The sequence below is a fragment of the Nipponia nippon genome, unplaced genomic scaffold (genome assembly GCF_047370975.1).
Source record: "Nipponia nippon isolate SJK-2023a ecotype South Korea unplaced genomic scaffold, ASM4737097v1 scaffold_29, whole genome shotgun sequence".
Taxonomy (NCBI): Eukaryota; Metazoa; Chordata; class Aves; order Pelecaniformes; family Threskiornithidae; genus Nipponia; species Nipponia nippon.
The window spans coordinates 160751-176469 of record NW_028262346.1 but is presented as its reverse complement, the minus strand read 5'-3'; the positions used below and the strand labels follow the sequence as shown (position 1 = coordinate 176469).

The following is a 15719-nucleotide window of genomic DNA, read 5'->3' as shown; positions in this document are numbered from 1 at the left end:
GCAGCGCCCCGCCTCCCTCGCCCGCCCGCCCGCCCGCACGCAAGCGCTGCAGCGCGGGAGCTCTGCCCCTTTAAGCGCTCCGGTAGGGGCGGGACGTGCGGCGGGGCGTGGCCTGCCGTGCGGCGGGGCGGGGCGCGGCGCGGCGCGCTGAGGTCAGCGGCGAGAGGGCGCCGTCACAAAAGGAAGTGGCGGCGGCGGCGGCGGCGGCCGTCAGCGCGGGGAGGGGCGGGGGCCCGCGGGGCAGCGCGGCGGCAGCGGGAGCGCGGGTGGGCGGCGGGGGCCGCGCCGCGCCATGGCCCAGCAGCAGATGAGCAGCTCGCAGAAGGCGCTGATGCTGGAGCTGAAGTCGCTGCAGGAGGAGCCGGTGGAGGGCTTCCGCATCACCCTGGTCGACGAGTCCGACCTCTACAACTGGGAGGTGGCGATCTTCGGCCCCCCCAACACCCTCTACGAGGGCGGGTACTTCAAGGTACGGCCTTAGCCCCGCCACCGGAACGGGCCTCCCGCCGCCGCGGTGGTTCCGGGGAGCTGCCGCTGGGGCTTGCACCCCTCCCCCCCGCCGCTCCGCCTGCTGGGCCTCTTTGTCGGGCTCGGAGGGGCCCTGGGCCCGCGGCCGCTGTCCGCCCCCCGCGGGAGGGGGTCGGGGCCTGCGGGAGGAAGGAGGGAAGGGAAGGGAAGGGAGGCTTGGGGCCCGGAGGTGGTACCCCGCCAGCTGACCTTCCCCTCCCGGCGGCGGGGTGGTGGAGACGGTCTGCAGGGTGGGCTGGCCGGGGCCTGCGGGACCTCCCCTCCCCTCTCCCTGGGGATGCGCTCCGGGGAGAGGGGGCCGCGCCGCAGCCCTCCCCGCTCTGCGATTTCCCCGTTTTCACCCCAAAGAAAGGCGGGTGCCTCGTGGCAGGGCGCAGATTCTCCCCTCCCACCCCCAGGCTGTCCTCTTGCCTCTGCTCTGTGGGTACGTATTGCAAAGGAAGGGGCTTCCCAGCCTTCCCTCGGTCCCTTTGCTCCTTGTGCAGGAGCATCCTGTGTGGGATGACGAATTCAGGATAAAGACTGTTTTCCTCAAAACTTCATGGTGCTTCAGGACTGTTTTCCATGATTATTCTTTCCCCCACTGTTTTCCTTTTCTTCCTCTCTAAGCTTTTGGAGGGCAGCCTTCAAAGGGCTACGGCAACACTTAATTGGTAAAGGTAGACAAATGCTTTCAATTCCTCTCTCAACCTTCCTGTTAATCCAAAAAAACTTTTGTGGTTGTTATTTCTCCTCTTTAAATACAGTAAGCAAGAAATCTGGCACTGTTGTCCGAGAAAGGAACTGAAGGGAGCAGACTTAAATTCTCAAAACAACCAGAGGAGGAGGAATTGCACGTTTTTCTTAAAAGAAGCAATTAAAAAAACTTGGTGCCTGCAGAAGGTGTGTTGCGTTGGGCATGCCACTTTGCACTTGATGTCTGCTTGGTCTCTGGCAAAATATTGTCTCCTTCAGCTCGCTTCTCTCGGGAGTTATCATTTTAGTAGTGGCTCCTGCGTCTCCCATTTCGTGCCCTTTGGCTTCTGTCAAACTGAAAAAAATTTTTGGAGGACCTCTTTGCTTGGCTAACATGCATCTTCGGTGCCCCTTGGCCTCTCTGGGTCAAGGTTTAAGAGCTTTGTTCCACAAAACCAAAATAACCTGTAGCTTGGGGAATAACAGATTTGAGTCACGCTCAGTTTGGCCTCATTGTTTTGAAGGAAGGGAAGGCTTTGGCACAAGGATTGCCTTTTGTAATGAGTTGGCCAGCTTACTCATGTAGGTGTGATAGGTATATTCTTAGACTCACCTCCATTATTACTTATTGAGGAAGTCGCTCTGGTCTTGGGTTGGTAACTGGGTCATTTTTACATCCGAATGGTTTGGTGACCTCTTCCTGCACTTATGTTACTCATCCATTTTTTCAAAGCAATCACAATGGGTCAAAATATTTTTGTGTGGCTGGGGAGCTCTCTGGACCGTATCTTCGTAATTGTTCCTGGAAAGAAGCTGAAGCAGTCTGTGAAATAATCCAGGGATGTGTGTTAACAAGTGTGGATTCAGGCAAGGTTGCCAGATGCCTTACCTTAGTATTATGAATGTGATATCTTTTTTGGTATTTGATGTCCTTGAATTGTTGTGCCTTTCTTCTGAATTCTTCTGAAAGATCCTGTGATACTTATTTTGAGAGTGGGAGACAAGGGTTTCATGATGCCTTCACCCCTCCACAGCAGAGGGATTCCCTTCAAGCGGCATGGCTGATGTCTGTCATATGTTGTTTCTGTCTCATCTTTCCTCCATGAGGAGCTGTGCATGATGTTTTGGTAGTGTTTAATTTTTTTTTTGGTTATGTAGCCTAAATTCTCAGCCACTGGAAAAAGTGGTCTTAGACCCTTATTCTGTCCCTAGGGAGGAGTCCAGTTGTCCTGAGAAGTGATGTTCTTGGCTTTCTTTGTATTGGGCCTTCAGGCAAACCTTTAGATGTGTTAGACTTGGCTTACTGACTTGTTTAGCGATACGATTAATACCCTAAACTTTACTTGGTGGGGTGACTTCTGTGATATGCTCATAGCATGTGCAAAGTGAGCACCAGTTCAGATCAGAATCTGATGTATTTTTCAGGTTTCTTGGCTTGATGAAATATCTAGCTTCATCTTGTTTTGTATTTTTTAGTTTCCCAAGATGAGGTAAGCAGGATTAGAAATACGCAATTACAGGATGTAACTTTTTTTAAACTTCGTGGCGATGAGAGTTTGGGAATTTTCTTCCACTTGAGGTGCGGTTTGAGGGTAGGAACTGGAGGGAAAATACAAAGGCTTCTAGTTAAGCTCAAGTATAAATATTTTTGAGGAAAACCTGTGTTTAATGTGACCTTAAAGAAAGTGTTAGTGATGGTTGATTGGGAATACAAACACTTGATTTGTGCTCATGGAGCTGGTAACATCAGCTTTTGGCACCCTGTTTATTCTTGGAGGAATATGACCTTTCTCTCTGGGCTGTTGAACTAGCTGAATAAACTGAAATGAGGGAAGTGCTCTCTTTGCACCTGCTTGACAGGAGCTATTGCTGTTAAAAGCTGGTTCAACGCTTCAACAGATTCTGGTTTCAGCTGGTAATCCTGTAGCTCTAGCATTTGCTAAATTGAAGCTGAAAACATTTCTCCCTGAATGTTTGTTTAAATGGTAGGTTATCATACCTTAGTGCTGGCTATCATAAAGTCAGGGACTTCTTAAAAATTCAAGCACAGCATCTAAGCATATTTTATCAGCTAATACAGCATGCTCAGATCTGCTGCGGTACTTCATAGTTTAGGACCTCCCAGCTAGATGGAAAGGGCAGCAGCCTTCAGAAGCAACCACTTTGTGAAGAGCAGCTTGTATCAGCGAGGGATGGGAGCTGTCCTGAACCACAAGCCCCTGCGATACGGTCAGCTGAAGGTGTGCATCTGCAGGGGAGGCTATAGCAACCTTTGCCTTATCTAGTGACTTTATGTAGCTATGCAGTATGACTGGGAATAATGTTTTGGATAACCCTTTGCTTAAGTTCCAGATTACCACCCTCAAGGAAGGAGTTGAGCTATTCCATGCACTGGTTACCTCTCGTTCCTTGCTGGCAAGGCAAAAGTAGCTCAGGGTCAGTGATGTTAAGTCCTCCAAAGAGGCCCAGTGATAAGAGCAAATGTCTGTCCCTCAGCTGCTGTCAGCAAGAAATTGCCAGTTTAAGTAAAGTTTCTGGCAGAATCAGTTGTGTTGGGTTACAGGTATTTGACTGTAATAGGTGAACTTGATTTTTGGTCCCTGGCTTATTCATAGTTTGTTTAAGGGTGAAAGGTGGGTAGACCTCGTGTGTCGAAGGTGTTGATTTGCTCACAGCTGATTCAGTTTGAGTGTTTTTGAGTGACAAAGGGAAGATTTTTTCTCAGAATGAAATGCTTCATGTCCAGGTCACAGGTAGTGCCACTTGGTTCTTTCTTAGGTCATCTGGGAAGGACATGGTGTGATAAGACAGGTCTTTAGATCAGACTCTGCTGGGCTATGTGGTCGTTCTGAGTTGCTCTGGAAAGGGTGGGAATGTGTTCTGGTTTTGCAGGCAGTGCCTGAGCAGCAGAGAACCAGATAGTGCTGTAATCTGCAGAACTACATGTGAGCAGTTCATCGATTCCACCTTTATGCCATAGGCATCTTCTGTTCAGCTGAGAGGGTTCTTGCCTACATGGCAGGAGAACTTCTTCACCTTTAATTTTGGCAGCTGATACTTAAATGGGGACCACCACAACAAAGGTTATTAAGCTGTAATCTGGTGATAAGTGCTAGTTGGGATAGACTTAAATGGCTGAGGGTTGTGCATGGTGAAACTTTCACCATCTCAGTTGGCCGTTGATCGGTCTCTCTGTCTACCTTGAAATCCAGTGTCTTACTTTGGTGCTTGGGCCTTCAGAGCCTGGAGGTTGATAAACCTCTGCCCAATGCTTTGATCAAGCAATGTTTTTGGGATACTTGCAAAACTATTAGAAAGTGTTTCCTGATGGCTTACTCAAAGCTCTGCGTGTTTGGCGCAATTGCACCTTAGCGTCACAGCTTTTGATTGTTTTTAAAAAAGGAAATTCTTCTTGTTTTTATAGTTGAATGGTATTCTTGTGCTGGGAGCCAACCTTTCAGGGAAGGTGCAAGTCAGAAATTATACAAATTGAAACTTCATTATTAAACACATAGTGCTGCCCAGAAGCATGATTTGACCAAGTATGCTGGATCAAGAAAGCATGTTTAATGTAGAGCAAGAGTCAATATTAAAAGCTCCTTCAGAGGTGATTTAGGCTGGGTAGATGAAAATGAATACACCTAACATGAAAGGAAACAAAAAAAATTAACTGCATTGTTAGAGTTGCTATTTGGTAGTTCTTAAGGCAATTTATTTTCTAAGGTATTTTTGCTTCTTGAAGGAGCAAGTCTTGACACATAAGTTGGAGGGGGAAGAAAACCCGGGCATTATGATTAGTTTTCTCAAGTAATTTGGGGGCTAAATACTTGTCAAGGCATTGTTTTCCTTGATTTTTGTAACTCGTTAACCGTGTGCTCTTTAGAGTTCTGCATTGTTGGGTCTCGGCTTCTTCCAAGTGATTTGATTTCAAAGCAATTTGCAATATGTGGGAATAATTTTTTTCAGAGCAGGAAATCGATATGGAACTTACGGATAACTGATGGCAAGAATGAGCACCATGTTTAAAAGTTTGCTATTGTAGGCTACTTCCCAGAAAGCTTAAAACTAAGCAAATAGAAGTTTCTTAAGCACTTAGAATGATGTAACTGGTAGAATGTTTAACTCCACAAAAATATTCCTTGGTGCAAAGGAAAAAATGTGTGGTATTCTCAGCACAAAAGCTGCCTTCTGCAGGCCTCTGCATTGCAAGGTGCTACAGAGCTGCTCTCTGTGTACTTAATTTTCTATTTTTGTTGCCTTTAGGTATCATTGATGCTAATAAGCAGAGGTTTGATGCAGCAAAGGGATACGGAACTGCAGGTGAATAGAGCCTGGGTCTGGTTGCTTGCTCTGGGTCTGAAGAGCTCCTGTTAAGAGCAGGCTATTTCCAAAGCAGAAGAGCTGCTAAGCTGTCTACAGGCAGGGAGGCAAGAAACTTCTGATGTTGGTTCACTGATCATAAGCACAGTTATGGTCTTTAACTCTCAGGCCTGGGGAGTACCTGATTGACCCTCACTCTGCTGTTGTATATAGTTTTTTGGATGGGTACCCCTGTGGGCCCCACAGAACCCCCCAGACAACTCACCCGGCCTATAGCCTGTCTTGGACAGCAGTCTATCCTCAGGAAGAAATGGGTAAGGTAATAATGGTAGCCAGCTCCCAGTCCTTCCCCTAGGGCTCATTTGATTCAGGTAGGGTTATTGTGTATGCCAAGAAGCACAGATAGTGATTTCCAGTACTGATACTGCCTGAAAATACAAGATCATGTGCAATTAGGTCCTGTTGTATGCCAAGAGGAGAGCTGTAGCAGAGCCCACCTCTGCCATTAAAATAAAAATGGAAAACTTTCTATTTGTAAAGATTGAGTACTGTTGGTTTGCATAATTTTTCCATTGTTTGGCTCTATTTCCGTGAGTTTGCACAGAGTGATCCTTGGATAAGGTAAAATACAACATGAATCTTTTTCTTGGATAACAATGCAAAGAGCTGTGCCTCTTGAAATTTCTTTTCTGTCTCTTTAAGAGAGGGTAACTAAAAACATGTAGATAGCTTTAGATCTGGTTCATATCACAGGAATTAGTGGAAGTTTTTTTTACTCTATAGTGTCAGAAGGGTGTTCTTTTTTGATTTTTTTGTGTAAATCCTTAAGGTCTCTGGTATTATGGTGATATTATGCCAGTGTCTGAGTGTGGTATCATATCTGTAACTTCTCAAAAGCTCAAACATGTCTTTATCTCACTGTTCCTGAAGTCATGCTTACACTGCCTGCTATTTTACACAGTGATCTATTCACACTGGGTATTTTCTCTTCAATAGCACTTTAGGTCTACTGCATGATGCTCATTTTGCATCTAGAGGGTAGGGAATGCCAGAAGAAAAACACTTGCAGAACCTAAACTCTGATCTTTGACATGCAGTTTGGCTGTGTAGTTTATGGCCATCATCAGGTGTTCCTAGTAATGAATAGTATGGACTAAATGGTGGAGATCTTATGTTGAAGTGTAACTGAGATAAAGTTGGAAACGTAGCAGAGTTACAGATGGACTGCACTGTGGATGGACTAGAGGTTATATGACTCATAGTATAGTAGGTTCTCTTATAATTTGGGCTGCATGTGATCAGATATGTGCATGTGCACAAAATTAGCTTGCTATTTCCAGAGTGCTACTTCATTTTTAAAACCTAAATGTTTTATCCAGTGTTATGAGTTAGAGGAATTGCAGTTAATCTTACTGAGCTTTTGTGGTAGTCACTTACCAAGAATGTCTCGTCTCACCAGGCCAGTTTAATAGTAATGGCTTTGGCATTGTGTACGCTCCCCTGAAGCACTAGTAGCCAACATGAGCCAAATTGATTGATTGCCTAACTCCACATTTTCTGAAATATTTGAAGTGCATAAATATTTGCCCAAGGTGGCCCACAAATAGGAGAAAAATGGTAAAGCTACTGAACTGGGGTACGTGTAGGATATTTTGGAATCTTGCTTGACTTGAAGAAATATGACCTTAAGACTTCCTGGGTGTGTGTGTGGTTTTTTTTTAATTGAGACTATCACCTGGAGAACAAGGGGAATGTAAAGGGGCTGTCTTAAGAGGGCGACACTTTCAGATACCATAGTACTAGTTTGTGATTAACAAAGAGAAGGCAGGCAGACTGTGCCTTACTCCTTAAGGTTTTAGTACTAAAAACATGACATGATGTGTTCCCATTGGTCTGTTTTGTTGTCTTAAAATTATACCAGTAATTTAGGAATTCAAGTAAAGGGCTTTTGCTTGGGAGATGAAACTTAAGTTGAGAGCAGTAGGGACATGTTTTCAATAGCAATGTGACTCCTCCCCAAGTTAAGATATGTATCCTAGTTAAAGTATTTAAAACATATGTTTTAATGTTTGTTGTAGAAAAATATTTGGAGGGGTTAAGAGGCAAAACCCTTTGCCAGAGTATTGGAACAGTGTAAGGACCAGTGTTTAGCCAGTGGTGCCACCTGGGTCAGTTCTTGTGTGATAGACACTTGTCCATTGTGCAAAAATTCTTGATTTTTAAATTAATCCTTAGACATCTCTGCCGCTAGAAACCTTTTGCTGTCAGACCTAGGCAAAGGCTGAAATATTCTCTTTTGCAGCATCCTCTCTGGCCTTATCAAAACAAAAGCCATGCAGTGGACTAGCTTTGACTTACAATACAGTCTGTGAAGATGCATTTGTTCTTGCATAAAGTTTGCTCATATAAGCCTCTAATTCATGGATGTAAACTATGCTGGTGTACAAGCGTTTGCTTATCTTGGCTAGAATAGCTATCTCCTAAAAGCACTCACCTTTATTAAAAGAATGGGCTTCTTATAATGTATTGAAAACTGAATTTAATCTCAGTGCTCCTGATTACTTCTCTTGCAGAATAGTAACTGTACCCACTTAGTAGCTGAATGCCTTTCAGTGGTGCATTAAGCAGTATAACTTGAGAGGCTAATGTCTCTTCTGTACCTTTTAAGTGTCTTGTAGCTATTATCTAAATCCCTTCTAATTTGCCCTTCATGTGGTAACAAAATACCTATACCCAAATGTTTTAGATGAAGGTGCGTGGCACTTTTCGGTTAAGATGGAAAGAAAAGGCCTTGTTCATTCTTAATGATATTGCCACTTCAGTGAGATCTCTGCCTAACCTATTTTTTTTTTTTGAGGCCATGTTACTCAAAATGCTAAGCAAAAAAAGGCATTGAGGCTCAACTCTTGGTGAAAACTTAGTGTTTCTTCTCCTGTATAACTCTAAGTGTCAAGTGGCTGTCTCTTGAGACAACCACAGCCGTGTTTAAACAACTCTATAGAGAGGACCTGTTGTCACTTCTTTTTTTGAAAGAACTTCTAAATGAAACTAGGCATTTTATATTGCTGTATGATCTCCATTGGAGCATATGAAAATGAAGGTTTTGAGACCAACATATGGAATGATTTCCATTTCTCGGTGTCTGCCAGAAACCTGAAAGCTTATGTGCTTCAGAATTTGACTAATATGCTTTCTGTGAAGTTTAACTGATTTTTCCCTCCCTCCCCGCTCCTAGCAGTCTTTCATTTATGTGGAAGAAATTTGGCTGCCTTTGGCCTGAAATACAGCAATAGCTGCACTGCTGGGGGAAGCTGGATAGGTGGGGTAGACTTCACTGAGGCTGTGAACATTTGGGCTTTTACATTTTGGAATTGGCTGGATTATTTTTGAAAATTTGGTAATACTGAAGTTTGTTTTGACCGTCGGAGGTTTATGGGCAGACTCATCAGGAGCTGAAGACCAGCCTTGGCAGGCTCATTGTGGCATGTCACTCTAGAGATCTGTTTTAAATGGCTATAATAGCAGAGTTCATGGTCTTGAATCCGTATCATCCATGGCTATTCTCCAGCTGGAAAGAGATCATAGTTGTATTGGCTGCTACTAAGGAGGGACGGGGTAAGAAGGCTGCTGGTCTTGGCCACTTTCTTCTGGATGTTATGGAATAAGCCTGGCCTCTAGTGCTGTTAGAGGTGATACTCTGATTTTGCTGATTTGAAGCAGCCTGCTTAGTGTTCAACTTGGACAAATCACTGTTAAGTTTCATCCAATTTGCAGGCTTATCCTATACCTACCAGGTATTTAGTTGTTCAATTTGGTTCATGTCTCTGGTGTGAGTGATATGCTTATGCTTGCGTTCTTCAACCAGGGACTGTATTTTGCCTGTAAGGGACAACTAAGTAATGCGCTGGCAATCAGCAAAAGCTGTGAAAAGCCATGCTGCTTAATGGTAGTGTCAATGGAGACCATGGCTAGGCTGGCTGCTGTAGGTATGTGCTGCCTGCTTTAGCCAGGGAGCTGCCTGCTGGGAGTTGTAGGCATGTTGTTAAGTGGTGGATCAGGTCAGGTTGGGGTAAGGGTTGTGAGTAACCATCCCAAAGCATAGCATTGCCTGTTCCCAGGCCTCAGGGGGGTGCAATGAAACGTCACATGGGGATATCTTCAGCAATCTTCAGCACGTGCACCATACTTGAGATCTTGCCTGCTGTCCAGGTAGGTAATGCCGCTGTGGGGTCAGCTCTGTGCAATAGCAGGGGCATGGAGGAAGGCTCTAGTGGTATGCTTAGCCACAAGAGACCTGTCAACATGATGCTGCCAGGCCTCATCATCGAACTTGGCGTCTCTGGGAATCCAAGCCCATCTCAGGTGTCTCCCTCTTCCTTCATCACTCTTCCTATACTGGACTGACTGTACTTTGGGGCATGACTGAGGGCTGACACAAGGTCACCATGTGTGACCTGATTAGAGTTCCTGGTGTCTCAGGCTTGTTCTGTTTCATCTTTGTCTGCCCCATCAGCTTTGCTGAGCATGTGGATTACTTTCACCTGTTTCCAAGAGAACAGTGAAGTATTTTTGACCTACCTACTCTTAACCATTGCTTCTAAGATGGCTCTTTTCTGCCAATAAAACAAAAGTAAGCTTGCTGGTGATGCTAGGGAGAGCCTGTGAGTTATACTTCAGCAAATCTAGCAAAGCTCTGGGTGGAGGTTAGTGGATAGAAAGAAATTCTTGAGGTGTTGGAAAGCTGTGTTGTAGAAGTCGCTTTCTAGCTCAAATAGGCCTTGCTCCTAATGCTATGTATTGGATTCTGTTGAAGCCTTAGACTGCAAGCTGTGAACTTTTACCTAGATACACTGACCGTATGCTGAACTCCTACATGAAGGAAGGCCCTGAAACCAGTGCAAACCAGAAAGATAAGGTAGCTGAAACCATCAGCAGAAGCTACAACTATTAAGATAAGAAAAGGAATGTCCTGCCTGGAGACAGAGAAAGGATCCAAGAAGGAGCAAGAAGACCCCAGATCCAAATATTACTATTGGACCAAACCATCGCATGAGGGGAGGGGAACTTAAAATCATAGTCATTAAGGTTGGAAAGGATCTCTGAGATCGAGTCCAACCATTAACCTAACTGCCAGGTCCGCCTCTAAATCATGTCCCTAAGCACCACATCCACGTGTTTTTTTTGAATACTTCCAGGGACTGTGATTGCACCACTTCCCTGGGCAGTCTGTTCCAATACCTAACAATTCTCTCCGTGAAGAAATTTTTCCTAATATCTAGTCTAAATCTCCCCTGGCACAACTTGAGCCCATTTCCTCTTGTCCTATCTCTTGTTACTTGGGAGAAGAGACCTATGCCCACCTTGCTACAACCTCCTTTCAGGTAGTTCTAGAGAGTGATAAGGTCTCCCCTCAGCCTCCTCTTCTCCAGACTAAACAACCCCAGGTCCCTCAGCCACTCCTCATAAGACATGTGCTCTAGACCCTTCACCAACTTTGTTGCCCTTCTTTGGATATGCTCCAGCACCTCAATGTCCTTCTTGTAGTGAGGGGCCCAAAACCGAACACAGTACTCGAGGTGCAGCCTCACCAGGGCCGAGTACAGGGGCACTATCACCTCCCTGGTCCTGCTGGCCACGCTATTCTTGATACAGGCCAGGATGCCTTTGGCCCTCTTGGCCACCTGAGCACACTGCTGGCTCATGTTCAGGCAGCTGTCAACCAACACCCCCAGGTCCTTTTCTGCCAGGCAGCTCTCCAGCCACTCCTCCCCAAGCCTGTAGTGTTGCATGGGGTTGTTGTGATTCAAATGCAGGACCTGGCACTTAGCCTTGTTGAATCTCATGCAGTTGGCCCCGGCCCATTGATCCAGCCTGTCCAGGTCCCTCTGCAGGGCCTTCCTACCCTCCAGCAGATCGACACTCCTTGCCAGCTTGGTGTCCTCTGCAAACTTACTGAGGGTGCACTCGATCCCCTCATCCACATCATCAGTGAAGATGTTGAACAGGACCGGCCCCAGTACTGAGCCCTGGGGAACACCACTCGTGGCTGGCTGCCAACTGGATTTGACTCCGTTAACCACCACTCTCTGGGCTCTGCTATCCAGCCAGTTTTTAACCCAGCACAGAGTGCACTTATCCAAGCCGTGAGCAGTTAGTTTCTCCAGGAGAATGCTGTGGGAGACTGTGTCAAAGGCCTTACTAAAGTCCAGGTAGATAACATCCTTAGCTTTCCCCTCATCCACTAAGCAGGTCACCTTGTCATAGGAGATCAGGTTGGTCAAGCAGGATCTGCCCTTCATGAACCCATGCTGGCTGGGCCTGATCCCCCGGTTGTCCCGCACGTGCCGCACTCAAGATGATCTGTTCCATGACCTTCCCCAGCACCCAGGTCAGGCTGACAGGCCTGTAGATCCTCCTTCTGACCCTTCTTGTAGATGGGTGTCACATTAGCTAGCTTCCAGTCATCTGGGACCTCCCCGGTTGACCAGGACTGCTGATAAATGATGGAGAGTGGCTTGGTGAGCTCCTCTGCCAGCTCCCTCAGTATCCTCGGGTGGATCCCATAAACTTAAACTGTAAGGGTATAATTGCCCAGGGATTTCTTTGTTCAGGGTCCTGCCCTGGAGGCACCCAGCTTGAGCTGCTCTTCACTGCTGTACCACTCAAATTCACCTGGCATATGTCATGTCAGAGCCTCTGCTTTGGGAAAACCTAGGGTTGAGCCTGAGGGGAGAGAAAGCATCTGAGTGTGTGTGAATGAGGAGTTGAAAAGGGGCACCTGTCAGCTCAATGGAGCTGCCTGCTGCGAAGGGCCTCTGGTCTTAGCAGTTAAAGTATCGGGTGGTGTGTGTGTGACTCCCTGAATGGTGTGTGAATGCTTGAGCAGCTGCTCCTCAACAGCTGCATCAGTTCTGTATCTATACCTCTTGTATGCACCAATTTATTTGTGATCTCCTAGCTGTTTTGTTCAGCGTGCATTAGTTCATAGCTGGGGGTATAAGTTTTATGGTTTTTCTTCCCTTATCTTGTTAAGTATAGAGCAGTGACTTTGTGCTCTAGAAAGAAGAATAGATACAGTTTGTTTCCTGGAACAGACTCTGTATGAATAGTGGTTTTTGCATTGTTGTCATCTAACTCTATTCTGAATCTTTCTATCAAAAAAAAAAAAATTACTATGAAGGAGGTGTTTCATGGTAGATGAGCATAATGATGGCACTGGGAAGGAGATTTCCTAGTCTTAGAAGGGACTTCAGTGTTGTTAGACTACTTTTAATGTGATATGTAACTGGTGCAACTGTAGTAATGCAGAAAAAACAAGGATGACAAAATTTAGGCTGAGCCTAAAGCCTACCATTAACACTTGGTTGGTGTGTTGAATTTGCATCTTAATTTGCAGATTAATAACTAGATGATGTCAACTTGAAATAAGAGAGTTATGAGAAATCAGCTTCTTCCTTCCAAGAAAGGTTTGTGTCTGTTGCTAGATGCTCATATAGCCAACCAAATACTGTCTTCCGCTAGGTAGCAGCCAACAAGCTTTCTTCGGTACATGTTTAGTGGAGCTTTGTTTGGTAAAGCTATTAAATATTGCTGTGTCACATTTATTCTGAATGTGAATTGCTACGATCTGATGTTAGACTGGGTGAAAGGGATGCACAATCCAGAATTCATCATCTGTTAGGCCCTTTGTGTGGGTGAAGTGTGGCACTTGTCTATAATAGTCTGCAGATGCTACACAAACAAGATGAGAGCGCCAATGCAATGTATTGTTCTAGATATGTTGGTGAATGTAAGAGGTGCTCATCTGAAGGACACAGGGTTTGGATTGGAAGAGTCATGTAGAAATATGGGGGTTTTGTACAGCTTTGAATGTAAGATAGGGCCAAAATGTTCTTTGACAACAGTAAGAGGCAGTATAATTTAGTGAACAGGATAGGGACTAAGTCTTATCTGTAATGGGTTTGTATTCATGATCCTGGACAAATTAATGTTTTTTATATAAAACGGGTATATCTTATAATAGCATAGTTGACTAAATCTGTAGGTAGAAAGTGTTTTGCTTCTTATAAATAGCATATGGGAAAACTTTCTTCCAAAACAAATTTAACTTGTATGTTTACAAGTGCAGTATTTAAATTTGGAATAGCTGAAGAAATTGTCAAGCTTTCAGGCTGCTTAAGCACAAAAGCAAAGAGATTTTTTGGAATAAGAACTTCTGCTCTATTCCTGGTTTTTAAAAAGAAAAACCTGAGCAGTTTCTTGAAGTGCCCCAGCAGAGATCCTGATGTACTGACAAGTCACACTCCTGTACAGACTTTGTCCGTGAGGCAGCTGCAGCAATTCTCTAAGAGCAAAAAATAAAGCTGGGGTTGTATAACAACCTGGGGGAGGAGGGGGGACATTCCTGGTGTTGAAGATAAAGCTATCAAGTCAAGGCTTGGGCATGTAGGCTTGCTGGGGGAGACGTATGCTATGCAGGCTTCACAAATAATTCTCAGGAGGAGTGTATCGGGGAGAGTAAACTTGCTCGTTGGAGGAGGCAAAGCTGTGCCTTGGCTGCCTTGCCGTTTGAAATGTCAGAGGGATCTGCACTGATTTCAGAGTTACCCAGCTTTTTTACATCCCAACTCTGGGATTTCTTTCTTTTACTGTCTTAATTGCTCTAGCTCCTGTGCTCTTCTACTACAGCCACCCCAGGTCTTCTCTCCTGTGCTTTGAAGGTTAGGTTCAAAATAAAGACTCTCAGCATAGTGAAACTGGCATGTGGGATTTGTGGAAGTGCGAAATGGCTTGCAGCTCTGTAGCACAGCCAGGGAAACAGCCTGGTGTGGCCAGTTGTGGAGCTGGCATGTTCACAGGGCAAGATTTGGTTCTAGTGAGTTAGGATGAGGTTTAAAGTATATTTTACTGACATGCCTCCAAGTTCTCTTGTGCTTGTCACCCGAAGTGCAATTACCCAGGCTATGCCACAACACTGAGCTTAAAACACACGGGCAGAAAGCCAAATTCTACACTTAGCAAGCACTTTAAATAGAAAACTACAGCACAACTGACCTGCAGGTACCTTTCCTTTTATAAGGGAAGCTGGTGTTTCTAACTGCTAGAGGCTTTTTTTGCTTTAATTATAAGTGCATTGATAAATGTTGTTGTATAATGCTTATTTGCTAAACTAATGTTTAGTTACAGCTTAATGTGATTGCCATGTAGAGTTTGAGTTTTGGGCAGAATATAAAGTCTTTTGCTGCTCTGGTTTTGTTAACCTTATATTAATAGGTATGGTGAAAGGAATACTTGGGGCTTTCTCCAATGACATTGTGTCAACCATGGCAAACTACCAAGGTTCGCAGTACTAAACCATTGAGATCATTTTATAGTGTTTAAGTATGTCTACATTGCAGCAATGACACATTCAACCTCTCTCAAGCACAGTAGTGGTCTGGTAGTGACAGCATGATATTTAACACCAGTTGTGAATTGACCCAGCTTACGAGTTGCTTTTGCAGCCCATGCTTAATCCCATGTTGCCATAGTTAGACCACTACCAGTATCCGTGCTAATGGATGCAAAGCTAGTACAGTTGCAGCTGTAAATCTGTGTGTAAGTCACAGCAGCAAGGGCCATGAAGACGTAAGCTTGGGAAGCTGCTCTTGTATGGCTTCAAATGCTGATGGTACAAAGATGCTGGTAGCTTTGTTGGTGGTAGAACTTAACCAAACCTGGCTTAACTGCTTCTGTTGGCTTATTCCATATTTTATAAGATGTAAATTCTGATCAAAGCTCTTGTTGTGATTGAAGTTGTGATGCTTTCTTTTTTGGGTCTAACATAGCTGGACTGGCAGAAGGGGAGTGCTATGCAGGGTCCTATTTCCCTACTTTTACTGTTGTGAAACTCAAACTGTATTGTATCTTCTGAGGACTCAGCTGCTTGCAGAGCTCAGCTGAATTGGCCACCAGGTTTCATGGCTGCCACGGCAAGAGAGTCCGACAGCTTAAGCCTCGCTTAGTTAAAACATGCATATAGTTATGGGGTTTATTCACTTAATTTCTTTGTGGAAGTTCTGTGATATTTTTTAAAAAAAGACACCTATATGGGCGTGCATTTCAAGGCCTAGCTGAGTTTGATAAGTATTGTAAGAAATATTGAGTCACTCTCTGCTTCCCTTGGTAACGGAAAACAAAATAAAAGGAGACTTGAG

The 15719-nt window shown here is 44.9% G+C and overlaps 1 protein-coding gene across 1 annotated transcript in view; it reads left to right on the top strand.

Moving 5' to 3' along the window:
- Positions 1-206: 206 nt before the first annotated feature.
- The window catches only part of UBE2R2 (ubiquitin conjugating enzyme E2 R2), a 58551-nt gene continuing 43038 nt past the window's right edge, over positions 207-15719 (top strand). Inside the window, exon 1 of the mRNA XM_087763714.1 lies at positions 207-469. Coding sequence (XP_087619840.1) covers positions 293-469 — 177 coding nt within the window. The 5' untranslated portion in view covers positions 207-292. The remainder of the gene's footprint in view (positions 470-15719) is intronic.